This window comes from Amblyomma americanum, chromosome 5 (genome assembly GCF_052857255.1).
Source record: "Amblyomma americanum isolate KBUSLIRL-KWMA chromosome 5, ASM5285725v1, whole genome shotgun sequence".
Classification (NCBI taxonomy): domain Eukaryota; kingdom Metazoa; phylum Arthropoda; class Arachnida; order Ixodida; family Ixodidae; genus Amblyomma; species Amblyomma americanum.
The window spans coordinates 120,298,185-120,324,103 of NC_135501.1; the positions used below are offsets into that span (position 1 = coordinate 120,298,185).

General features: G+C 45.5%; 1 protein-coding gene across 1 annotated transcript; it reads left to right on the forward strand.

Moving 5' to 3' along the window:
• Positions 1 to 129: 129 nt before the first annotated feature.
• LOC144134980 (uncharacterized) lies at positions 130 to 25,714 on the forward strand. Its single transcript, XM_077667764.1, has 4 exons — positions 130 to 306; positions 12,248 to 12,330; positions 15,488 to 15,577; positions 25,485 to 25,714. The coding sequence occupies exons 1-4, from the start codon at positions 269 to 271 to the stop codon at positions 25,628 to 25,630; spliced, it is 357 nt and encodes a 118-aa protein (XP_077523890.1). The 5' UTR covers positions 130 to 268; the 3' UTR covers positions 25,631 to 25,714.
• The last annotated feature ends 205 nt before the right edge of the window (positions 25,715 to 25,919 follow it).

Here is a 25,919-nt window from a genome sequence, read left to right on the forward strand (position 1 = left end):
ATGGCAGAAGACTGAGATTAAAGCAGGAGCACGAATTGAATAGAGCAAAACCCTTGTATATCAGAGAACTGCTGTGAGGCTCTTAAGGTTAATCGAGTACTGGAGGGGCTGTTGAAGCACTGTACGAGCTTTCTTGGCCATAATGAGTCCCTTCTTTCTATGAAATGTGGAGTTTTCGTTCTTCCGAAACAAATAATGATAGCTACGATTACACGTATCGCCTGCGCTGGAGTCCTTTTTACTTGTGTCGCAGCGGTATTCTACGAAGATGATCCACGTCATCATGCGAGGCAGCACGCCGCTAATGTGAGTCCTTTTTTTTTATTGTGAAAGCCATGTATCGTTCCGCGCATCGACTGCTATTGGCGCTGCTAAAGTGATGATCCTACCCCAATGCCGCGCAAATACATTTGCACTCTCATTATTTCTGTTTTGTAGAATGCAAGTTGCGAATAAATACTCGTACAGCTTGTAAAACTTTCATTCGCCTCCTTTCACTGGGGAACACACATTCCGAACAGCGCTAAGGTCTCAGCACGACATGAGAACAAGAAAGAGCACCAAGTCAGATAAAACCCCTGCACTTGTGCGAAAATATTTCGGGGCGTCAAGAAAGCGAGAGCATATGGATAGCAGAAGTTTGTTCGGAGGGGACAGTAAGCGGAAATTTGCTGAAATTAATCGGCGGTAATACTCAACAGACAATGGCACCATACGAGTGGAAAGAGATGAAAGTCACTTGTGGTGCCCGAGAGGACCGTCAGCCTCTGGCAGCTGCAACAGCAGCGGGTCACCTCTGTGCTTCCCGGCATAACCATTGGCCCCTGGCAGCCGCAACATCTGCGGATCAGCTATGTGGTGCTCGACATAACCATCAGCCCCGGTCAACTGCAACAGCAGTGCATTCCATCAATTTGTCATTGCCCAACAATATGGTGAACACACAGGTGTCTCAGTCCCGGTGCCAGCTGTAAATTCACGGCAAAAAAAGGAACTTAAAGAGGCGTGTTGCGATGCAGAAGCCTCGTTTCCCTCTAGGAAAAAAACAACAGCGCGACAATGTTTGCGGAATCACTTTGGCTTTGCCGCTTCTGATAGAAGAACACAATTTACTTTGCTCGAAAGAGCAGTGTGTTTACTCGTCACTGCTGGGCACGGTTAACTGGAACCGAGGTTAGCAGGCGTGGAGTGATGGATATGGGGAGTGCATAAAAATGCGCCTTTGCTTGAGTTACCAGCCTTTGTAAAGTTATTAGAAACGGCGCCTTGGTAGTATTTGTTTTCTTTTTCTTGCAGCGACTGGCCAGAGTTCTCTAGGTAGACGTTTTAAAGGGATGGTTTGTATGGATCACACATCAAAATTGTGATACACAGTGTCTGTGTATATTCGCCAGCAAACACGTGTGATTACGACAAGAACATCAGCCCAGTTGAGAGCTTTGGTGGTTAGTTTTGAACGATGAAAGTTTAAAAACTGCTCCCTGCAACTCAGAGACATTTTGTACTCTTAAAGCTATATGCATGGCCTACAAGATTGCTATAGGTACGTTTTCGTTCTGTCAGTTAGGCCAGAAGATGTTCGGTGTCTAATACCAGTAAATTATGTCATGTGTTTAGATCATATGTTTTAAGGAACCACCCACTGGAGTCATAGTCATGCTCCTACGATTATGAAATTAACCTCTATTATAAATAGAGCGGAAGAAGCTCCCTTTACGGCGCAGTTGTTTCTTCAAGATCTTAAAAAAGAGGGTATGACGAACAGAAGGAATGTTTTATGCACTCAGTTTTTTTCTTACTACGCAGGTATCAATATTAATGGCTATTTATGACGCATACCGTTGAACAGTAAAATTACAATCTTTAAAATGAGCTCAACAGAGTTTGTGTTGCGCAAGCGGGAGTTCAACAAACCGCAATCACGTAAACGTTGTAAAATTGTGGTTGGGTTCTAACGCGGCTAGACCGAGTAAAGGTGTGAAAGTATGTGTTTAGCCTTACTGCCTCATTGCTGGGTCGTCGGCAAGTCTGGCGACGATATTGGACCCAGGTTAGGCTCTGATCAAGGTTAGCTTCCCTGTTCTGTTCGCACCGTAGATGCAAGTTGATGAATCCGACGATGTGCAATGCACAGCGCGAGAGTGTGTTGCAGATTAAGAGGAGGCGGGATAGGCTGCGGCGATAGCATAAGGCATAAGGCAAACGAAGCTGATCTATTCTCGCCACCATGGGTCCGAAACCCATGGGCGGCAATATTTATTTAATTTCTGCATTGGCTGTTGCTATGCTAGTTATGGCCAAGGTTACCCTCAAGGCCCCCGACCCCAATTGCCTACAGCTGGCCTGACGCCCCTCCGAACTAACCCGAGCTTACCCGAGTTATTCCGAGGCTTCACAAAATGCTCTTGGTTAGGACTGCGTTAAGTAATGCTTTCGCACTAAAGCAGCCAGTGGCAGCCGCCATCGCGGGTCCCCAGCTTCTAACCTACAAACAAGCAGAGCATCTGGAGCTCTAAGAATGCAAGGCAGTGTGGCTCCTGTGAGGAGGTAGGGAAATCGGTAGGCATTCAAAGTTAAAGCAGCAAATAAGAGGATGACGGACTGTCTTTCCACAGTCCGTCGTTGTGTTTTCCAAGCTCTATAATTACAAAACACACTTGAATCCCACTAGGAGTCTACCTAGCTCCCTCTCTATGTTGGATCATGAACTGCGGGTACAGCGCCTTGACAACTCAAACAATTCCGAATAATATTCGAGACGTGACTAAAAGCTTTACAACTGCAGTCAGCAGATCGGGTGCCATACTTAGAGAAGCACTGGGTCCACTACACCGAATTTACATAAACGTGCCTTTAACAAGAGCTTGGATATCTCGACAGACGTATTAATAGCGTCGTCGATTGATAGCCGGGCTAAACAGAGACTGCACACCGCGACACATTTACACAGTTATTGAATATGGAGGTGCACTCCAGCTCCGCTGCGTTTTTAGGGGTCCACACGGTATCACAGAACTTGCTCGGGGCCGAATGAAGCCCCCTGTGTTGAAGGAAGAACTGCACATTGCCTGCCGCATCGACTTGTGCAACGGAGTTGATCGAGTGCAGAACACCATTCGAGATAAAAAAATGCAAAGATATATTCGAAAAGAGCGTCACTACTACGAGTGGATACGGAATTTTTATTTTAAATGTCGCTCTTGCGCTGAGTGATCTGGCAGCGTGTTTAGTCGTCTTCTGGTACTCGTCACACATAACAAAATGTCATCCGCGCTTTTGGTGCTTGAAGTAGCATTCATTTCCTTCAGGTACTGGACATGAATGAGATGTTATTTGTGAAAGTGAGAAATTTCGGCCTATTCACTGCTATGCGCTGCCAAGCTTATAAAAAGAGGTTGCGCATTGAAGGCAACGGTTTCATATACGTCATGTATGCGTCGACCCCGCAATTTCCCAACCAGATGTGAGTATAAGCTTCTTTGTCGACCTTTTCTCAAGATATCTTTGCGTGGGAGCCAAACCTTCGCTCAGTAAAAGTTTTCAAGAACTTCACAAGTGCGCTATTTTATCAATCGTTAGATAATAGTAAGATGCGTTCAGGTGCGCTTCTCGTATTTAATTTCCCGATTAGCACGAAGTAACGCGCTAACAATTTACAACTAGGGTTCGTGATTCCCATAGAACGGCAACATTTACAAAATTACTGGTTTTATTTTATGCCAGAAATCCAATTGAACGCACTCATCTGGCAGCACACAACTGCGTCTTCGATACTTAATTAAACAGACGCTGTGGGCGGTATTTTACCGTTGTTGAACTAGTTAAAATAATTGACATCTAATTCATAAAGCTCAAAATACATGAGGTCCCTGGCTACCCGCCTTGCCCCTTGTACGCAGAGCTCACGTAGGCTGTTATTTTTCTCCCTACACAGCAACGTAAACCGCACCTTAGAGCGATGTTGGCTTTTTTAAGGTAAGGTAATATAGAGACTCTGAAAACATTTCAAGCGAACGTGGCTTTGGCTTTGATGCAATGCAGCATGATAAAAGAACGCAGGAATGGTAGCTTCGGAATCTGGGGACCGTGAGCAGTACCAAACTTGGGTCTTGGACACCCTCTGCTAGTGCATTGCTCTTCATCCTACAAGCAAAAAGAAATACTAAAATTATGAAAGAAATGTGCGCTCTCTGCAGGGAATCCACTCACATTTCTTACGAAGCGTCGAGAAACGCCGCAGCGGATACGCGTGAGGAAGAGAAAAAGAAGGACGGAAAGGCAGGGCCTACTGGGCGATGCCGAGTAGTCTACCCTAGAGCCACTAAATAAAGACTTAGAGTACCGGCACTCTTTTCTCCTATTGTTCTGTGCCGCCGCCACGTTCATTGGTCAGTTTGCATCACGTGATATTTGTTTACACTGCGACGGTTCATGGGGGCTGCCATTTTGTGGCTTATGCGTTTTCAGTCGGGCAACTGTGATAGTCCTAGTGCTGCGACGCTGCGAGTGATGCCGGTGACCGACTCAGTGACCAGGGATTCCGCGCCTCGCAGCATTTAAGCTGCACAAGAGCATACGAGGATGCCGTTTTGCTGCGTTGTTTTCTGTTTCAACTCGCAGAATGATGGAAAACGCTTCATGCGCTTTCCACTTTCCATGCCGTACGGCTACGATCCCCGCCGCAGCGCAGGGTGGCTAACAGCGTTGTTTACAAAATGGCCGGGCCAAAGTTAGCGGTGAGGTCGCCGAAGCGGCAATCTGGCAACAATGATAAACAACAAAATTGCCACCCCTGCTTACCGCCGTGCGCAGTGACGGTACTCTAAGTCTTTATTTAGTGACTCTAGTCTACCCTGCACGTGCGGAGAGGAACAAGGAGATAAAAAAGAAAGAAATAACGGCAACGAAAAGAGTTAAACACGAGTTCATCGGACTCTACGACAAGGGCAAAGAGGGCGCACACTATAGTCGACAACTCAACCCCGAGAGCGGATACGCGAAATCTGCATGTACATCACATCCTGAAAATGTGAATTTGCTAAGAGAATCACAAGTTGAGCTTACTCTAGTCTTATCATTTAACGAAAAATAATAAAAACTTCAATGTTATTTATGTGCTCCATATTAGTACGGCCAGTTTTTTTTTTTATATGCAATTTGTAATGTACTTGACTCGCAATAGATACGCTGGAAATCTATGACATTAACATTTGCAACTTTTTCTTGCACGGAACATTTCTGCAGCTGTTCAGAAAACAACTGCATTTCTTCTGTACCGTTACACACGTTGTCTTACACTATGGGGTAATTTTACATTGATATGTTTAAATCGGTCGTGATATTTTGTCGGAATGGAAATGTGGGCACTGGAGCCCGTATTCTAAAAAAGAAACCTCTGCTCTGGCGCCTGAGCGTGGCAACTTCATAGCTTCTAGAGAGCTGAAGGGGAACTAAATACGGACAGTATGTGCAGCTATGCATACTGTTGTTGGGTAGCGTTTCAGACGTGTTTTGTCCGGGCAATAAATAAGGTGACTGCGTTTAACTTGAAATAAAAATGAAGCTTCGGATTTACGAATTTTGCCCTGAAAACAACGCGTCGCGAAATTTTTGACGCAACTGACAGCCAAATGCCATCTGGTGACATCATGGAAATCAGGAGGCTGACGTAGAGCAGCGCCGAAGCGCGCCGAAATAAATTGACGGTCGAAATGAAAATTCAAATTGGTTTTGAGGAATGGAAATGGCGCAGTAATTCTCTCATATATTTTGGTGGATACCAGAAGCGTGCCGTAAGCGAAGATATAAAGGAGGGAGTGACAGAATGAAGGAAAAAAGAGGTGCAGTAGTGGAGGCCTCCGAAACAATTTCAATCACCTGGGGTTTTTTAACGTGCACTGACATCGCGCAGCACACGTGCACCTTCGCGCTTCGCCTCCATCCAAACGCGGCCACCGCGGTGGGGTTTTAACCCGGCTAATCCGGATCAGCAGCCGGGTGCCCTAAGCTTCGTCATTAAGAGCGGGACGCGACAGCGTGTTGCAGCGTTGCCAAGGGGTCTACGGAACGCCATCGCGCGTCATGCTTACGCCTTATAAAAATGAAAATATGTTTTTAGGGAAATGAAATAGCGCACTATTGGTGTAATATCTCGGCGGACACAAGAAACGCGCTGTAAGGGAATGGATGAAAGAAGGAATGAAAGAAGAAAGGAAAAAATAGCTGCCATAATGGACGACCCCCGAATAATTTCGACCACCTGGGGATCATTAACATGCACTGACAGAGTGAAGCACACGGGCGCCTTTGCGTTTCGCCTCCACCGAAACGCGGACGCCGCCGTCGGGGTCAAACCCGTGTTCTCGGGGTCAGTAGCCAAGCGCACTGACCACTGAGCCACCATGGCGGGTCACGCCTTGCCCGTTGGACAATTTAACGAAAGGAAATGACGAATGTCTGACATATCACGTTACACACCCGAACGGCGTCGTAAGGGAAGGAGATTTAAATGGAAATTAGTTTTAAAGAAAGGAAATGACGCCTGCCTCATATATCTCGGTGGACACCGATACCAGCCGTAAGGGAAGGAATATTTCCGAAGCGCGGTGTCGACAATTAAAACTACTACTACTACACCTACTACTACGACGCCGACGGCTTTTAGGCCGAACGAGCTGTATACACGGTCGTGTAAAACAAAGTTTGGCGAATCTTTCGGTCCGCATGGTGCTGTTTGCTATGCTGGGAACGGAGCAGAGCTTGCGTCAATAACAGCGTCTTCCTGGTGTCGCTGTGGGTGAAGTAATCGCGCGGCGCGAAGGAGCCTTGAAGTTTTTTCTCTGCAGCCCGACAGGTGTAAGCGCAGTCCTGGTTTGGACTTGTTAAGCTAGGCGACAGCACCGCGTGAGTTGCCGTATTATATGAAGCACGGGTATCCTTGAAAACAACTCCCGTGGCGCCACATTAGCACTACCAGTAACCAGGCCTATTTTGTTTTTCTTCGACGTGGTGGTCAGCGGAGGTTGTGACGGTGGTGGTGTAAAACATTTATTGCATACAAAAGTGATGCTTATGGAAGTATGCATGAGCCGGTCATTAGAGTGTGGCCCTTACAAATACTGTCTGGGGTTTCTAGTGACATCGGCCTGTGCTCGAGCGCGCTCGACCAAGCCTCTTTGGGCCTGCAGGCCACAGTCGCCGAGCAGGGTCGCCTCCTAGTCCTCCCGAGTGTGGTTAGAGTGAAGGGAAATAGCTGGGAAGGATGGGTAGGGCAACACCATGTGGTAAATGTCTGAAGACTTCTCCACACACTGTGGACAACTACCCGTGAAGGAAGGATCAAAATATCCTAGTGTTGCCGGGCACAGCAGAGTGCTTGATAGAGACGGAGTAGAACCGCTCCTCCGTCTTGGATAGACCTTTACTCTGTCGAGGGTAAAAACTATGGCGTGATTGATAATGAAGGATTTTAAAAGAATATGCGGGATAGAATTCTGGATCCAGATCAAGTGCGGGGGGCCTGTCGGAAGGTCGAGCAAGGCTGGGCTCCATACTTAGCCTACCGACTTTTTTGAAATTGTGCCTACACCGGGGACCCCGCTTTCCGGAACATAGAATGGTGGTGGTGAAAACATTTATTTATTCACAGAGAGAGTGTTGGGGGTCGTGACCTGATAGGTCACGCCCTTACAACCATTAGGTGGGACGCCCAGTCAGGCACCCCATTGGCGGTTTCCGCAGCCCGGGCGCGCTGCGTTAAGACCCTTTGGGCCTCGACGTTGCAGCAGCCGGACAGGGTCGCCTCACAGTCCTCTCGCGTGGGGTTTGGGATTGGGGGTAGGAATGGGTTTTGCTGGCAGGCTTACACCATGTGGGAGCACAGCATCGAGTTAGTGAGCAGGCTCAGGAGTACCCGCTCGTTGGCCTTCCCCAGCCTTTTGCCCGAGGTAGGAAGAGTTTGGTGCGCGGATTTGTAATATTGGCATACTTCTTTAAAAGTGTTAACTGGATTGAAATCGGAGTCCTGGTCGGCGTCGGGTCCCGCGGTAAATGCCCGGAGAGAGAGTGTGCGGGCGGTGGCGTCGGCTGCCTCGTTTCCATGAAGGCCTTGGCGACCTGGAGCCCAAACCAGAGATCGCTGCGTGGGATCCGAGTCTTGGATACATTTTTGGCAGATGCGATAAGCCGGGGGTTTTCCCACCCTTGCTCGACGTTTCGATAAGCCCCTCGCGAGTCGGTGGTTATGCATTTGGGGGAAGAGGCCGAGGCTGCCAGAGCGATGGCAACTTCTGCGTTAATTGCTGACTGGGGCTTGAAAGTAAGGGCGTCTAGTTTTTGCCCTTGTGGACGACCCCGGCCGTGCTTCATCCAGTGGTATCCAGGAAGGAGGCGTTCACGTAGAAGACCCCTAGTTTTCTCCCAAAATGGCGATGCAAGGCTTCCGCCTGCGCCAGGCGCTTGCCATTTTGATCCTCTTTGGACATGGTGGGAAGAGGCCGCATGTAGAGGGCGCGTCTGCAGTGTACGGGAAGGCGGCATCTCTCCTCTGTCTATTGGGTGTGCTGGATGTGAAGTCGGGCTAGAAGGCGGCGACCCGACCTTCTTTCGGAGACGAGCGTATTGGTTGTTTAGGTGGCCTCCCGAAGCTCCCCGAAATTGTTCGCCACCCTCAGTGCCATGAGGTGGCTGGTAGATGTAGAGACCGGGAAGTCCAGTGCTCTATTCACCCAGCAGAGCAGGTAGGCGTATCATAGCAGTGTTGAATAGCAGAAAGGACCGCACACCGCCTTGTAGAGTCCCCCCCCCCCCCCTCATGCCGAGCAGGAAAGGTCCGTGGTCTTGATCCTGTGTTCGAATGTAGAACAGTCTGTGCGTGAGAAATTGTTTGACGTGATTAAAGGTATTGGTGCCGCAGTGAGCTTGACTTAAGTGTATGAGTATGATGTCATGATTTACGCAGTCGAACGCTGTCATGTCGAGTGCGAGGTCAATTTTGTCGTTTTGGGGATGTGTGATGGGGTTCAAGATTTCGCTGTCGAGTTTGAGCAGGACATCCTGCGCGGATGTGTGTGGGCAAAATCGAACATGGTGTCCGCGAAGGTGTTGTGTTGTTCGAGGTACTCGGAACATAGAATGGGCTCCTGCTTATACGGGTCTCGAGAGGAATGAGGCAGCTGACGACCTCGACCACGCGCTCTCTTTCCGGGTGGTGACGGCGGCGTCCAGCCGCGGTGAACGTCCCAGCGTTCGGTGTAGCCCGTGCTAGGATCATCCCCTCTTCTTTGGCATGTGGCAAGCGCTAGTCGCCATCCATAAAGAGCGAAAAAGAAATCCGGGCACCCTCCACTTCGTGAAGAAAGCTAAGGAAAGAAAAATGGCTCATAAAGTACGGTCCACTAGACACGTTTACAGCCATAAATTTTTGAGCTATTCTGGATTGCGGTACGCCTTTCCTGCAGTGAACTTCAAGCTTACATCCAGAATAGCTCAAAAATACTTTTGAGCTATTCTGGATTGCGGTACGCCTTTCCTGCAGTGCATTTTATGCTTACATCTATTCTATAAGAAGAGATAGACCGTATAAGAAGGAATAGAAGAGATAGGTAGGGGTAGCCGTTCGCCTGACGAATGAGTTTCCCGTGCAACTGCAGATATTACTTGGGGAGCATTCATGAGACAACCACCTTGTATCAAGTGAAAGAAGCTTTTCGCCAATACGCATTCTTTATGCTAGGGGAAAGAAGCAGAGCACTTCATGTGTACGTGAGCGGCCACTGAAGAAAAGTGTGGATTAATGGACAGAAATAGAAGCGCCTCTTTGAAACGGGTTGGCGGCAGATGCCACCATGTTTGACTTCTTTATCTTTAAATTTTTTTTGTGTCTTAAATCGGTCGACATAGCCACAATTTCTTACAATACAATTTTTATTCGTGCATTTCTAACTTTGTCAGCTCTCTGAGCAACCAATTTTTCAAATTATTTTTGCTAACTTCCACCACAGATTCATTCACAAGACTTTTTCTATCTCAAAACCCCCATGACATCGATATCGACATCTGGATGGATGCCACCACATTTGAGAATACGATGTTGAATTGTTTCTCCAAACTTATCACACACTCCCCATGGTCATCGTTTTGTTAAAGTTACTTTTTTGTAGCTTTGCATTCTAAGACACCCTCACGTAGCTTCAGAGTATGGCACTGCGTCTTTTGTTATGAACAAACGATTCCTTTCTGTTCTACCTTTTCAAATTTTGATACCGTTCACAAGTCTAATCCTTTTCCATTGAATTAATTCAACTTTTACCTTCTGTGTTTTTAACTGCTCTTTTAATTTATTTGTTCCTCTTTGCTTGTGTCATGCATAGTTAATATTTAGTTTTCTAGTTCTTTTCCACCAGTGTGAGCAATGAGTTTGTAAAATTACCTCTTGCGGTAACCGCATCGCTTTTGAAGACACAAGCGGCTTCTCTCACAGGCATTTGATACTGGCGCGCTTGAGAAGCGGTATGGCCCAAAAATATGCTGACCCCGTCGCAGCGTAGTCGTACGCGCCGATGCGCAGCCACTAGTCTTCGGCATAATCCATCGCGAATGCGAGAAAAAAGACTAATAGACAGATTACTCTGACTGCGTACGCTTGTGATGTACATCCACCGTTTGTCTATGAGGCTCGTCGCGCTGCTTGCTTTTCAAAGTCTTTGTGATATTTTTAGGCATACTATTATGTGCGACGTTGATCACCGGCGTCGCCGATTTTCGGCGTGTTGGTATTCGTAACACGTATTGTTTTGCTGATCGTGACACGTGGGTGCACATGTATCCCACCCCTGTTTGCAAGAGCTGCACAAAGTTAAGCTGTGCTTTAATTGTATGGCAATAAGGTATTTGTCTGGGCTAGTCGGTACATGGTTCAAACTGAAGGCACAGCGCACGAAGGACGGGACTAAGAAAGAGACAAACACAGCGCTGGGTTTGTCTATTTCTTAGTCCCGTCCTTCGTGCGCTGTGCCTTCAGCTTTATTTGTGTTCTTCTCCTATCTGCTTTCTGTCATTTATTTTCTTTTGTCGCACTTCTGTAGGAAAGCAGTGAGCAGAGTTCAGATTCCGGTCTTGCTGGCCCGGGATTCAAGCCGATTTTGTGAACTTGTGTTTAGCTTCACTGCAATGGCAAAGATAACAAAGATACTTTGAACATGGCTGATTATCACGCTCTTATCTTTTTACTTGTTTCCAGCTTTAGTGAAATGTTGAGAAAATACCGTTTTGCAATGGGGCAGCTTTTATAATTGCCCAGGCGTTCAATAGCAAAGGTGTAGTTATTTTCGAAGAGGGAAGTCAAGTTTATGTAATAGAATGCATATGTGTATCACACATGGCCCGACTTAAAATCTGACAGGCGATATACCCTCCCTGTCACGGCAACGCCGATTGGCAGTAATGGCATCAAAGAGATTTGTTCATCATGTTCGGAGGAACCCCACATCAGCCGGCCTCTGCGTCTCAAATATAGGATACTCAAGCTACAAAAAGTTATCTCTTCAGTAGCGAAGCCTTCATCTTTCATCGCTGTGTGCACCACGAAAAAAAAGGAAAATTTGGCTAATTAAGTGCCAGAAAGCTTCATGGGCAAAGCAGCTAATTTGATGGATGAAACGAAAACGAATCTGCTTGACCGGACTACCAAAAAACCCGACAGGGCATTAGAGCAGTTCGTAATCTTCGGCGTACAATGAATTGACGCTGGCTGCAGTCTCGGAAGGCATTTTCCATTTTCGGCCACGATTTCAGTATTGCCTTACTGCTTTCTACGCTGTATACGCTTTGCCATTGTGATAGTGAGAAACCAAAGTCACTTAAAACCTTTAGAGGATGAGGCATATACTTTAGTTTCACGTAATTTCGCCACTAATTAATAATGCGCTCTCAATAAAAATGATATAGGTGCTCCCTCTTCAAGTCAAGATTCAAATTTAACTGGACTTATAATCTTGTTTAGTGTTTTTCTATGATTATTAAAAGAAGAATGGCAACAATGTTGCATGCCTTTGCCTCGCATCAATAAGGAAAAAAGACGAATGCTAAGACCTGTGTGCATTCCATTTCGTTTTTTACTGCATACATGAGCACTTAGAAAATGTTGGAATTCAGAAATAGTGGCACGCCTCATTGCGTTTAGGCTGCGAAATGAGTTCCATGATCAACAGTTATACTACCAAAGCACCTTTTCCTCTATTTTTTGCAGCGATACCACTCAAACAATGGTAGTTCCAGCAAGAACCGGCCAGCACGCTCTGGACAACGCTTTAGATTTCCACCCCGTACAAGGTACGCTCTCTTGGAAACACAAAAGGCGCGCGTGCGCTTTCTGATTTCAGTGCCGTTAAAAATCCTCAGGTGGTCAAAATTATTACGGAGCCCTTCATTATGGCGTCTCTTCCTTTCTGCTCTCAGCCCCTCTTTTATTCCTTCCCTTACGGCGTGGTTTGGGTGTCTACCGAGACATGCGAGACGGTTACTGCGCCAAGTTTTTTCCTCAAAAACCAATTTTCATTTCGAGTGTATGTGAGTGAATGCGTGACGTCAGCGAAATATTACATTCATCTCTGGGTGTGCCACCGCGGAGGCTCAGTCGTTATAGCGCACGGTTGCTGACCTGAAAGGCACGGGTTTGATCCCAGCCGCGGTGGTACAATTTCGATGGAGGCGAAATGCTAGAGGTCCATGTAATGTGCGATGTCTTTGCACGTTAAAGAAGCTCAAGTGGTCGAAATTTCCGCAGCCATTATCTACGGCGTTCCTCAAAGCCTGAGTCGCTTTGGGATGTAAAACCCCGTAAATCGAACCAAACCATCATATAAAGAGGTAGTTCTGGGATACATGTTTTTACGAGTGTGTCCTGCTACTACTGCCATGAAAAGTGCACTTTGACGTTCCGAGAAATCTGAATCTCCTGGCGGGAAATTTTCGTCCAACTTCCAGGAACACTTCAAATGAGGGATGATCTTATACAGATTTGACAGTCCTTTTTTAAAATATTTTCCGTCTTTCGTGTTTCAGCCTTATTCAAGCCAATGCTTTGACTTTAGTCTTTGAAGCTTTGCACTCTCCAAATCCATACAACACTCCTTGAAAAAATTGTCCCGGAATGTGTTTCTAACGCATTTCTCCCTTAAGGTTGTGCAGGATCAGGGCGGCTAGTCTCCGCTTTCATTGGCGGAGAAAACAAAACAAGAAAAGCAAACACCTTTTGTCTAGTGGTCACCTCCTTGGTCTACACTTATAGGTTGACACTTCCGAAAAAGCTTACCTGCTAGAAATGTATGCTAACGAGGTGGAAATATAAGTTCGAAGAACAGTGACCAGGCCACTAGGAGCTTTACGCAAAAGTATTGCTGGAAACCATAAATGCATTAAATGAGCCAAATTATACTCACTTAGCAGTTGGTATCCGGCCCACTTTATATTTGGGCAAATATTGCTGGAAACCATGAAGGCTCTGATTGAAGCCAAATACTACTGAAATAGAACATGTCATTCGGGCTACTATAAATTGTTCGGAAATTATTGCAGAAATCATGAAGGCATTAAATAGAGCCAAGTGATACTTTACTAGCAGATGGCATCCGGGACACTATAAATGTTTCGCCTACTACTGCTGGAAGCCATGAATGCATTGTATATAGCCAAGTGATACTGAACTAGCAGTTGGCATCTGGGCCATTTTACGTAGTTCGGCAAGTATTATTTCAAGAAAACACGAGGACATTCAATAGAGTCAAGTGAAACTGAAAGAGCACTTGGCAATCGCGTCATCATATATTGCTCAGAAAGTATTGTTGGAGACCAAGCATTGAATACTGCCACGTGATGCTCAAGCAGCAGTTGGCATCCAGGTGCCTTGTAATAGTTGCGCAAGTATTGTCTTTTTTGCTGGGTTTAGTGGCGCACAAGATTCTAAGGTCATCAAGCTCAATGCACGGAAATAAATGTTTTATGCAAAATTTCAGAAAAATATATAACAATTCCGATTAGAAGAGCCTAAATGTGCATTTCGTACTGCTTAGTGATTACAAAGGACCGAATTCCAGAAATGGCAAAGAGTGCAAGTTTTAAAAATCGTTTTACCTCAGCGACCATATTTGGCTGCTCGGATCTCGGTGCTCCCAATAAATCAAACAAAAGCCTCATCCTTCTTCTCAGGGTGCGAAAGTGGATGAGGTGTGATTAAAAATTTGTTGTTATAATAAACTGACTACATTTTATGAAATGTACAGTTCATTTAAAACGCCTGCTTTCTTTAAAAACTTAAAGAACGTGCTGACTCAACTGCATCTTCACCTAAGAGCAATGGTAGATGGAATGGTGCGTGTTCATTGTAAAACACGGCAAAATATTTTCCCTCGGTGTGTTGGATTTTCTGCTTGAAAATCAAATGCAATGTACTGTTAGCTAGTCTTCGCATTGTGCACATATTGGCCTGTCTTGTTTGTTGGTATGAAGTTATGTGTAAGTTGTGTGTGTGCCCTATACGAAGACAGCAGATAATCTCGTCCTCCAAAAGTTCCAGGTGCGTTGAAGACTTTTATTCACCTAAAAAGGGCTTTAAAATGTACAATTTGTTATTTACTTGGTTGTTCCAAACCTACTGCCATTTTTTTTCTTTATTGGCTGCGTAATGAGTGAATGCAATCTTTCAAGGGATTATTACTGTCTGTTTTCTTGCCATGAACTTGAGCATTGGACAAGTGTGCTTTATCGTTGCCTTCAATTCCGACATGACTCAGGACGTACCAGAGTTAAAAGGTTTTCGTTCAGCTATGAGTATTATTATTTTGTGTATGATGTCAATAAATAGCGGTGTGATTGCATTTCTAGAGTACAGAGCTTGAAGTACACTTATAGAGCCTGTTTAAATAGTAATGTTTCCGAGGTTTTTTATTTAATGTTTTCTCTACGGCTAAACCGGCCTACCATTTGGCAGTAAGGATGGATGCACACTGTGGAGGTCTTACTATTTCCATTCCTTTCACACGTACGACTGCGCTTCAAACAACAGCTCTTTTTCAACCATCAGTATAAAAGTCCGTATAGCTTCTACATTTTTCCTCGAGTGCAAATATTTCTTAGAGTTCTTCAACCATTGCAGGAAACCAAGAAGACATTCAATAGAGCAAAGCGGTACTGAAATGGCGGGTATGAATCGCTACCACTATAATCTAACCACAAAGGTTAAATGTATGTTTTGCGAACGCGAAGGGCTTAACAAGTATTTTCACTCGATTACAATATAATGTGAGCCGGCTTTAAAGCAGGAAAAATGAAGAATTTATACGAGATCATTGCCATTCCAGTTGATTGTACTGCGGGGTCTGAAATACAGCCAGAGCTGCAAAGTTGGTGTTCAAAACACAACACTCAGGTAGTGCTGAATTCTTCTCTGCGGAAGAAAGATTCAGCGCTTTTTTTTTCGTACACACTTTAGGAGGACCAATCGTTCGTTTCAAGCTCATGTTCGTCGACCGAATAACAGGATGCATTATCATGGTTCGCTACCTCGCCAGCGGCCAGAGAGGTCAGTTCAAAAACTCCTATCAAGTTCAGCTTGCTCGGGCAAAAATTTTGGAAATTGGATAATTGTAAGACATTGTTATAGAAATTTTAAGGGCAATAGTGCATTATTATTATATATAGCAACATCTTTCTTTTGAAGTGTTTCAAGCGATGTTACCGAACAGCTAAGACTGCCATAGAAAACCAATGGGGACGCTTTTGAAAATTGCAAAAAAAGTCAAGAGAAAAAATAACTATAAGACTGCCGTGGGTGATCTGCGGGTATATTGATTGTTATAGTGAAATCATACATGATATGAAAGAATTGCGTTCATAAACTGTTTCCCGCTCAAAAATGCTTTTGTCCGCAATTTCTGGGCAAGGTTGAATCAGCGCGCACAAGGCAGAAAAACTTTAGGGACTAATGCCGGCATTCGAGGTAGCTAGTGCAGCACCTTGTAAAAAAAAAAAAAAAACTGCGGAGGATGCAACGGACGCAGAAAGGGCAGACATTCCTTGTGTCTTCTTTCTACGTTCTTCGTCTGTGTCGCTGATTTGGTTTTTAGAATATTCATTTTTTTGTTTGTTCCTTTTGACGCCAATTGACTGGTTGCTTAGTACATTGATTTGTATATTGTTCAATATTCTCAGTATGGATAATATGTGCATACTGTTTTTTCGTGCATTCTCCATACTCTTAGAGCTATGACTGTTGCTTTGATTAGGAATTTTGAATAAAGGAATACGTCCTAAACCTATAATTATAATAAGCACATGGCTTCCCAGCCCGGTGCAATGTCGGCACGCGAAGAAAAAGAATTTCTTCTTCTCAAGAAGGAAGGATGGCTGTTCTAAATAGCGGGCGAATGTTTATACTGCCACCCTGTTATTAAAAGGTAGCCTGTCTCTCTAAAGCTTATAAAATGGGCCTTCTAAGCCCATGTATCTGCTGAAGTAAATACCCCGTACACTTCTTTAAATAACAGTTATCCAGCGTAATTTGGCGGAAGTGAGTTATACTGAAACGGAGAGGGCCAAGGAGTATGGCTGGATAAACAGAAACATTATTACCGCGCAAGCGCTGCGCTCATAGCGCATGGTCTTTTCGAGTAGATCACGGTTTCCACCCCGTTTTCGCCCCCTCCCCCCCTCCGGAAAGCATTCGTAAAAATTGGATCAAACTCTGTTTATCGCGAAAATACGCCTGCTTGACGACATTGTTTTGCAATGCCCGTAGCTGAATACGCCAAGCGAGAATCAGTCCATTCCTTGTACATATCTAAATGGGCCGTTCTTAATGCACTGATGACTCTAAACGACTTAAAGGGACCCAGAAAATAGGCGTCAGAAAAGGTGCGATATGTCTGTGATGTTAAACGACGACGGTTCATAATTATCCCCCAGCTAATATTATATTAATGCGTTTTGTGGAAGCTGAGTTATATGCAGACAAAATTTAAACTTCCGCGTTCTCGCGCCTTTTTCCCTCCTCTTGCACGCCAAAACAGCGGCGCTCCTCTGCCGGCCCCACTCGCTCGGCCCCTCCCCTTCCTCCACCGGCTGCGGCGCGCGCGGAGTCGCCGCGGCCGCGGTAGCCCGTGACGTCTGAAAGAATTTCGCGCTGTGAATCAATGATAACCTCCGGCTGCTGACGTCATTTGAAAGGCGTCACGTCCTCGGCCAGGTTTTCGTGCGAAAGCCCGGCACCGCGCGTCGCCGCGAGGTGCGAAAACGGGAATTTTTAAAAATGTATTGTAAATTTCCCGCTCGCGTCCGAGGTCTCGTACGCGCCATGGACGCTCGGTGGCCTGTACTCTACATAGTGCAAGAAATTTAAAGCCAAGCTCAAACACCCCTTTCTGTGGCCCATTAAACGCGTCCTATTCACCGCGCACATAAAGTTCGCGAATAGGTCTAAAAGAAAGTTTTCGAAGTGAAAGCCTCAAAACGGGTACCGTCTTTGCGGCTTATAGTCATTGTTCGGTCACTATAGTCGCAGCGGTAATTTTTGGCCTGCAAAATGTGTCTGCTTAGTTAATCCGCACTTGGTAATTAGTCCGCAGGAACGAATTACGGTTTAACGTAATTTTTTATATTGTCCACTGATGTGTCGGAAGCATGAAATATCTTCTCCAGATTGTTTGATTGTGCTTGTTATTGTTTGTCGTGCTAGATACAGATCACATTGCTCTTTCTTATTCTTTAACGCCTGCCCGATCCCTCTCCCCCAGTGCAGGGTAGCCAACCGGAATAATATTCTGGTTAACCTCCCTGCCTTTCCTCTACCACTCTCTCTCTCACATTCCCTCGCTTTCAGGGAAGCAGCCCACACCCGTTAACTTTTTTAACCGCCATCAAGTTTTTTCTCCCCTGCTAATAATAATAATAATAATTGGTTTTTGGGGAAAGGAAGTGGCGCAGTATCTGTCTCATATATCGGCGGACACCTGAACCGCGCCGTAAGGGAAGGGATAAAGGAGGGAGTGAAAGAAGAAAGGAAGAAAGAGGTGCTGCTTGGTTCGACTTTACTGGTCGAATTCTGCCGGGAAGGTCCTTCATCTTTTCGTACCCATCGCAGCCGTTCTTCAAAAGGCATATGACGCCTCTGGAGTTATTCATCGAGGCTTTTCGCTTGTATTCACGAATACAAGCACTGAAAAGCAAGTACTCTGAGTATGTCCAGCACAATTTTATTGTATACCGAAGCTGATCGCATGTCGGAGCTGATTTCGCTGTGTGATTTAACCCGGCCAAATGACGCAGGTACAGTCAGGTCCCATTATTTTATTGTAACAGCCAGGCCGGCCTTCTTCAGATATGACTATGATCTTAAAAAGAAGAAGTCATGTACAGTCCGTACCTTGTGAAATACGAACTTTGATATATGTATAGTCGTAGAATATAGCCCGGAAAATATGGTACTTACGAGACTACTTATTTCGATTATTGAAGTTAACTCTACCCGCAGCAACGATGTCGTGTTCTAAGGCGCTTGGGCGATTAGAATTGTGGCTGGGATGTTGAATTAATGTTTTCAGACTGCATCAAAGCAGCCGGGTATTGCAAAAATGCGGGACTGGTGGAATAGCTGGGAAATAGAATTTATGTCTGGGCTAAAAGGTAGCGCATGCCATTTTTTATTTTTTGTGAGAAAATAGCCGGCAAAGAACAATTATTTTTTTGCGCACGGAAAAGTATGCTTATACTAATTCGCATTTGCTGCAAGTCTGCGCGAAATTACCCGAGATATGGTATTTTTGACAGATTAAGCTGACTGGTACCATCGTTTGGACCAAATTAAATGCCATCCGAATTTTATGCTCTGCAATAAGGAAAACTGAAATAAATTTGAAAAAGAACGCTCCTATAAAAACATGGAGTAATTCGTTTATAGTTTGAATACCGCGGGCTCAGTTTCTGTATCGTCTTCCGCGAAAGCACAGCTGCTCTTGTAGCTATCAAGGCAGCCCAGCTGCGTGCCCTCATTTTTTCAACACCGCGTATCGCGGGTGTCGCTGGCGTTGCTCGCACCGAAGGCATGCTGATTTGGCGTATCTACGAAATGACAGCCTCAACCACCCGTTGCTGTAATACTGGCACGTAACCAACCGTTTCAGGCTGCGTCTGGTGGATGGCTCTGCCATTCGGTCACGGCGAGACCACTGTGCGTCTCGGCGCACAAGTTAAGCTTGACACGTTGTTACGTTACGTTTGGCAAATTAGCACTTGACACATCAGAATTCAGGCGTCAGCGCGGTCTGCGTTGCTAGTAGGTTGCATGTGCGAAGAACGCAGCGGCACCGTAGGACCTGCGCAGTAATGGCCATAAACGTTATCAGTGTGATTGAGGAAATTTTTTATGCCCGCTTAGAAAGTGATGGTGGCGGGGAACACAAAACAAAAAAAAAACAAAAACAGCCTTTACCATACGTTCAGACACCACAGGGCTTTGCATATAACCCGGCCACTGGCGGCTTTATCAGCATCAGTGGAAGTCGTAACCTTGAGTTGGTGGAGGAGCTGAGTCCCTCTTCAAGTGATTTAGAACTCCGGGAACGAATAAAGAGCAGCACGGCGTGTTCAAGACAGAAAAGCGCCCTAGGCTCTATACTTTACAAAAGCAGTGCGCATGTGTACTGTGTGGAACGAAAGCCATTATTAATCGCTGCAAATCTGCTGGCAGCTGTATAAGTGCGTCTACAATACTGTTCAGGTAGGACCTGGATAGAATTTATATCATGGTGCTACAGACGAGTCTATCCGGGGAAAGCACAATGCACATCACCATGATCATAGGTCGTAGCTTAAAACCTTATGTGTTCCCCTTCTGAACATTGAAAATATTCTCCTGTGGCTCGCACCCTAGAGCATCTCCTGCCTGTGCCTTCCAAACTCGTCAGATCCACGAAGATGTAGGCCAATGTATCTCTTGGACTTAGTACTCTCTTGCGAGAAGAACCATGAAGCGCGCCATCACACGGCTATTTGTTTCAGCGCTGTTTTTTCATAGGGGACTGCAGAAAGTGGGAGCTCTTTGTCTCCCCGAAGTTGCCGTCGTTGGAATAGGTTTTCATTGACTAACTTCTATGTAGTGCCTTTCACGTGTATTCAGCATGCCTTAAATTTGTCACTACCTCTCCTGTTTCTCAGACCGGGCAGCTAGAATTTTTATGTTAAAATAAACGATACAATTTTAGCAATGTAAGCACCTCCAAAGAGGAAAGATGAAACCTCTCTTGCGCCATCATGATCATCATCAGCCTGATTACACCAACTACGGGGCAAAGGCCTCTACCACCTCTCTCCAATTAACCCAGTCCTTTTCCAGCTGCGTCCACCCTATGCCTGCAAACTTCCTAATCTCATCCGCCCACATAACCTTCTGCCGCCCCTGATACGCTTGCCTTCTCTTGGAATCCACTCCGTTACCCTTAAGGACCAGCGGTTATCTTGCCTTCACAGTACATTCCCTGCCCAAGTACATTTCTTCCTCTTGATTTCGACAAGGATGTCATTAACGCGCGTTTGTTTCCTCACCCACTCTGCCCGCTTGCGGTCTCTTAACGTTAAACCTAACATTTTCCTTTCAATGGCTTGCTGGGCTGTCCTTAACATAATCTGAACTCTTTTCGTTAGCCTCCATGCTTCTGCCCCGTAGGTTAGTACCGGTAGGATACAGCTGTTGTTCACTTTTCTCTTGAGGGACATTGGTAAACTACCATTCATGATCTGAGAGAACCTGCCATCTGCGCTCCACCACATTCTTATCGTTCCAGTTATTTCCCTCTCATGATCCGGATCAGCTGTTACTACCTGCCCTAAGTAGACGTATTCCTTTACCACTTCCAGCACGTCGTTTCAAATTGTGAACTGCTGTTCCCTTGCTATACTGTTGAACATTACTTTCGTTTTCGGCATGTTAATTTTGAGACCCACCGTACTGCTCTGTCTGTCTAGCCCATTGATCATGATTTGCAGTTCATCTCCTGATTGACTCAGCAAGGCAATGTCATCAGCGAATCGCAGAATATTTAGGTATTCTCCATTAGCTCCTATCCCCAACTGCTCCCAATTCAGGCCTCGGATTAACCTCCTGTAAACATGTGGTGAATAGCATTGGCGAGATCGTGTCTCCTTGCCTGACGCACTTTATTATTGGAACTTTATTGCTGACCTTATGGAGGACTATCGTAGCTGTGCAGATCTTATATATATCTTTCAGTATTTTGACATAAGGCTCATCTAAACCCTGATTCCTCAAACCTGTATGACTTCTCAGGTTTCCACTGAGTCGAATGCTTTCTCCTAATAAGGGCAATATACAGGGGTTGGTTATATTCTGCGCATTTTTCTATTATATGATTGATAATGTGAATATGATCTATTGTGAAATTTCCTTTACGGAAGCCTGCCTGATCATTTATTTTAATAAAGTCTAAGGTTACCCTGGCCCTCTTAGTGATTATCTTAGTAAATACCTTGCAGGCAATGGACAGTAAGCTGATCGGTCTGTAATTTTTCAAGTCCTTGGCGTCTCCTTTCTTATGAATTAAGATCTTCCGAGGTTCTGGTACGGTCGAGGTCATAAGGCAATGCGTATACAGGGTGGCTAGTTTTTCTAGCAGAATCTCCCCACCGTCTTTCGACAGATCTGCTATTACCTGACCCTCACCTGCTGCTTTTCCCATTTGCATTGCTCCTAAGGCTTTTTTTATTTCCTCTTTCGTTACGCGCCGGATGACAGATTGCTATGTGCTGCTGTCTCTATTAATTATGTTCTTATTATATTGGCTACTGTATAGATTTGTGTAGAACTCTACTCTCCGGCTACTTTAATTATCTTATCCGTATTGCTAATGACATTGCTATCCTTGTCTCTTAACGCATACATCTGGTTTTGACCTAAGTCTCATTTCCTCTTCACCGCTTTTAAGCTACCTCCGTTCTTTTGGAGCATGCTCGATTCCCTTCATATTAACCTTCCTTATGTCGGCCACGTTGCGCTTATTTATTAACTTCAATAGCTCTGCTAGTTCTATTCCGTCTGTAGGGTTAGATGCCCTCATGTTTTGCCGATTCTTAATCAGATAGCTTGCGGGTATCCTGTCAAACCGTCCTACCGCCTACTTCTACTGCGCGCTCCGTTTGATAGCTGTCAGATTATCCTTCATTGTACCAACATAGGATCGCCTTGCACAGTTAAAGATGAATAGCTGTTCTACAGGGATAATATTCCCTCTTAGCGCTAGCTCATGAATGGATTTCCTCTGCACTAACTTCTTCCATTCCCTCTTCACGTCTAAGCTAATTCCAGACCTTACCATTTTGTGGTCGGTACAACGCACCTTTCCTATGACCTCCACATCCTGCATGATACCAGGGTGAGCACATAGTATGAAGTCAATTTCATTTTTATTCTCACTATTAGTGCTCTTCCAGGTGCCCTTCCTGTTCTCTCGTTTGAGGAAGAAGGTATTCATGATGCGCAAATTATTTCTATCTGCAAGCTCTAGTAATAGGTCTCCCTGTTATTCCTAGAACCTATCCTATAGTCGCCTACCGCCTGGTCGCAAGCCTGCTTCTTGCCCGCCTTCGCGTTGAAGTCGCCCATCAGTACAGTTTACTGTGCTTTTACTTTGTTCATTGCTGATTCCACGTCTTCATAGAAGCTTCCAACAGTCCGGTCATCATTACTAGATGTTGGTGCGTAGGCCTGCACCACCTTCAGCTTGTTCCCTTTATTAGGCCTAATTACGATAGCTGCCACCCTTTCGTTAATACTATAGAGCTTCTCTACGTTGCCAGCTATATCCTGATTAATGAGGAATCCCACACCTAGTTCTCGTTTATCCGCTAATCCACGATAGAACAATATCTGCCCGTCCTTTAGTGCTGTGTATGCCTCACCTGTCCTATTATCTTCACAAAGCCCTATGACATCCCATTTGATGCCCGCTAGTTCCTCGAACAGCACTGCTAGGCTAGCCTCACTATATAAAGTTCTAGCGTTAAACGTTGCCAGGTTGAGATTCCAATGGCGGCCTCTCCGGAGCCAGAAATTCTTAGCACCCTCCGCTGCGTCACAGGTCTGACCGCCGCCGTGGACAGTTGCTACGCAGCCGCTGGGGACTGAGTTCCGAAGGGTAACTGGCTTGTTCTCGTAAGGTTGTGGCCAAGCACTGCACCAGGGTGGCCAAATCCTGTTCTGGTGAGGGAGTGCGTTGGCGGTTCTCGTCACCGAGATCAGGCCACACCCCAGGCCTGCTTATGCAATTCCATCGACACACGGATTTTTTTTCAAACTCGATGGAGAATTGCGCGGCGCCGGGATTCGAACTCCGGTCCTCTTGCACACGAGGCGGACGCTGTGCCTCTACGTGATCGCTGAATTACTAAGTAAACAAACACACTTTCAAGTAAACAAACAATTTAAACTATTTTATAGAGCTTCTTGGCAGAACTATGGTATTCAGGGAGGTATTCTAGATCACGAGGCTGCTTTGGTTTCTAAAGGAATAAATACATAGGTGTGCCGTTCATGAGTGCTACACGGGCTGAGATTTTTTTTATCACGCAACAAACCTTCAAATTTGGTAGCGATTAAAATCTCCAAAGGATATAAGGACAGAAAAGGAGACGGCGCTACTGTAATGCTGTTAGTACAATAATTTTAGCTGCAGTGTAGAAGAATTCCAATTTTAAATAGATTGCAAGCCCCATTGACACAAATGTTAAGTCTACCATGAAGAAAACGGGCTACCGGCATTGGCAAGAAAGCAAAACACGAGCCTCTGCCTATGTGCGACGTAGCTGGGACACATATTGCGCACCAAACCTCTACATCGCCTCAAATTGCCTACATTTATTTATCGGCCATTAGCAAGGATAACGCAGAACAAAAATTCGCTGTCGATCGGGTCTCTGAGCATAGCTGTATCAATGGAAATGTGTAGCAGGAAAGGCGGAGGATTGCCTTGGACTGCTCGCCGAAAACGAGTGAGACAAACTTTCGTTTTCAAAAGGTCATTTAGCTCCTGAACATGCCTCTAGGAGTAGTGGCTTATTTATAAAAAAGGAAAGAAAAGATGTAACAGGGAAGGGGCAATTGTCATCTGATATCTTAAGCACTCGAGCTGCAGCCAGCGGAAATCAAGGAACAGGGAAAGGATAGCAAGGATAAGTACAGATGGCAGCGATAGCGAAATAGGACAGGGAAAGCATTTAGGTATCACTCACAATATTTACAAAAATATAAAAAGGGAAACAAAAATTGGAGGGTTCCGTTAAACTGCGCGTTAAGGGTGTGACGGGATAGCTCTGATGGGTTAACGTCCATACACGCGGAATTGATCTTTCTTAGCTTTACATTCAAATATACCTGGGAGTCCTCATAACACTACTGGCGCCGTTGTGCAGCGTTTAACACATGGCCCTGCGATGACAGGTTCATCTGTCGACGGGGCTTTGGCAGCCCCGGATGTTCCTCCTGGGCCACTTCTCTCGATAAATTATAAACTTCCGCCTGCCGCGGTGGTAACTTAATCCCTCGCCATGTGTGGACAGGTTGTGATAGCGCCACATGACGTGACCTAGGATGCCCACCTAGGCTCTTCTCCGGGGGTTTCTCGCTCACAGAGGCGACGAGGACGCCGGATCGTCTGCACAACGGGGGCCTTAGCACTACCGTTCTAAAACACGCGTCTGCCTTCGCTGTCGTTTGTTCTTTTCATAGGGGAAGAACTCAATGCCTCCTTGGCTGCTTTCATGGCTTTAGGAGCCACCACCATTCGCTGCGGTTCATAAGTTGGCTTCCTTCAGCAATTTCGATGGCTTATGTGGAGACCTGTGCAGAACGCTGAGCGTACACAGCTGCTGATGCAGCTTGACGCGTTCGGCAGTTCTTCCTTTGCCATAGTGACGCGTTCAGCCACCTTCGCGGACTTGTAAACTTTGCGCGTGGCTGAAAGCCGCCCGTTATGGAGGCTTATGCAAGCCTGTCTTTCTGTTGACTTGTCCCGGACGTCTGTGCTACTGGCACCAAGCATTTAGGAGCGCAAAATAACGAGTGACAATTAACTAAGAGATTGGTGAGCGGCTAGGAACGGTTATGCACCACGTATAACATGTAGTTTAAGACAGTTTAATGATTTCTGAGCGTTATCATGCCTCGCAATGCGAAGCTGCTCCGCGCCTATGCTGGCTTCAACCAGTGTCGTGGCTTACGTATGGTAACAAGTTTTTTGCCTGATATTATTGTGAAGAACAATTTCGGAATGTTTCAGATAAATTTTGTTTCATGTTCGCCCTTTGGTCCGCCGCAGTTTTCGGACTATATTTATCGTACTTTGCTGCCAACCTACTGTCAACTAGCTGTTTGCTGTTAACTTTTCCTGGCTTATAACAGCAGTTTTGTTTCCCTCTTTCTGCAGCTTGCCAGCTCCTACAGACCGGTAGCACGGTTGATGGGCCCATTCCACCCCACTGCCAGCACGTGTACCGAATTAGCTGCCCAGGAAATTCCATTTATCCTTACTCTGCGCGTTGGAAAAACCTTCTTCGATACCGTGCTCGATGAAGGCATGAACTATTGCCTTAAATAGTTTACAAAAATAATAAAGCGTGAATAGCGACTGCTGCTAATATGTGCTTGCTCAATTAACCCTGCCTCATCAAATGATGACATTGCAATTATGCACTTGAACTTTCTTTCAAACAAAAACTGAGAAGATGTTGCATTGGTGGAACAAATACCCCTAAATGTAGTAAAGAAAATTTGAAACCGTAGCATCCAAGTTGCAGTTATTTTATCTTTACCCGCGTCGTTTATACTTGGTAATCCACTTTTAAAGCACTGTGCACGCTGT

Bases quoted from the DNA above. Each gene is read 5' to 3' on its own strand.
- LOC144134980 (XM_077667764.1), top strand. From the start codon at position 269: ATGATCCACGTCATCATGCGAGGCAGCACGCCGCTAAT. The intron at 307-12,247 runs GTGAGTCCTTTT...TATTTTTTGCAG, and splicing joins CGAGGCAGCACGCCGCTAAT to CGATACCACTCAAACAATGG. The intron at 15,578-25,484 runs GTCAGTTCAAAA...CTCTTTCTGCAG, and splicing joins CCTCGCCAGCGGCCAGAGAG to CTTGCCAGCTCCTACAGACC.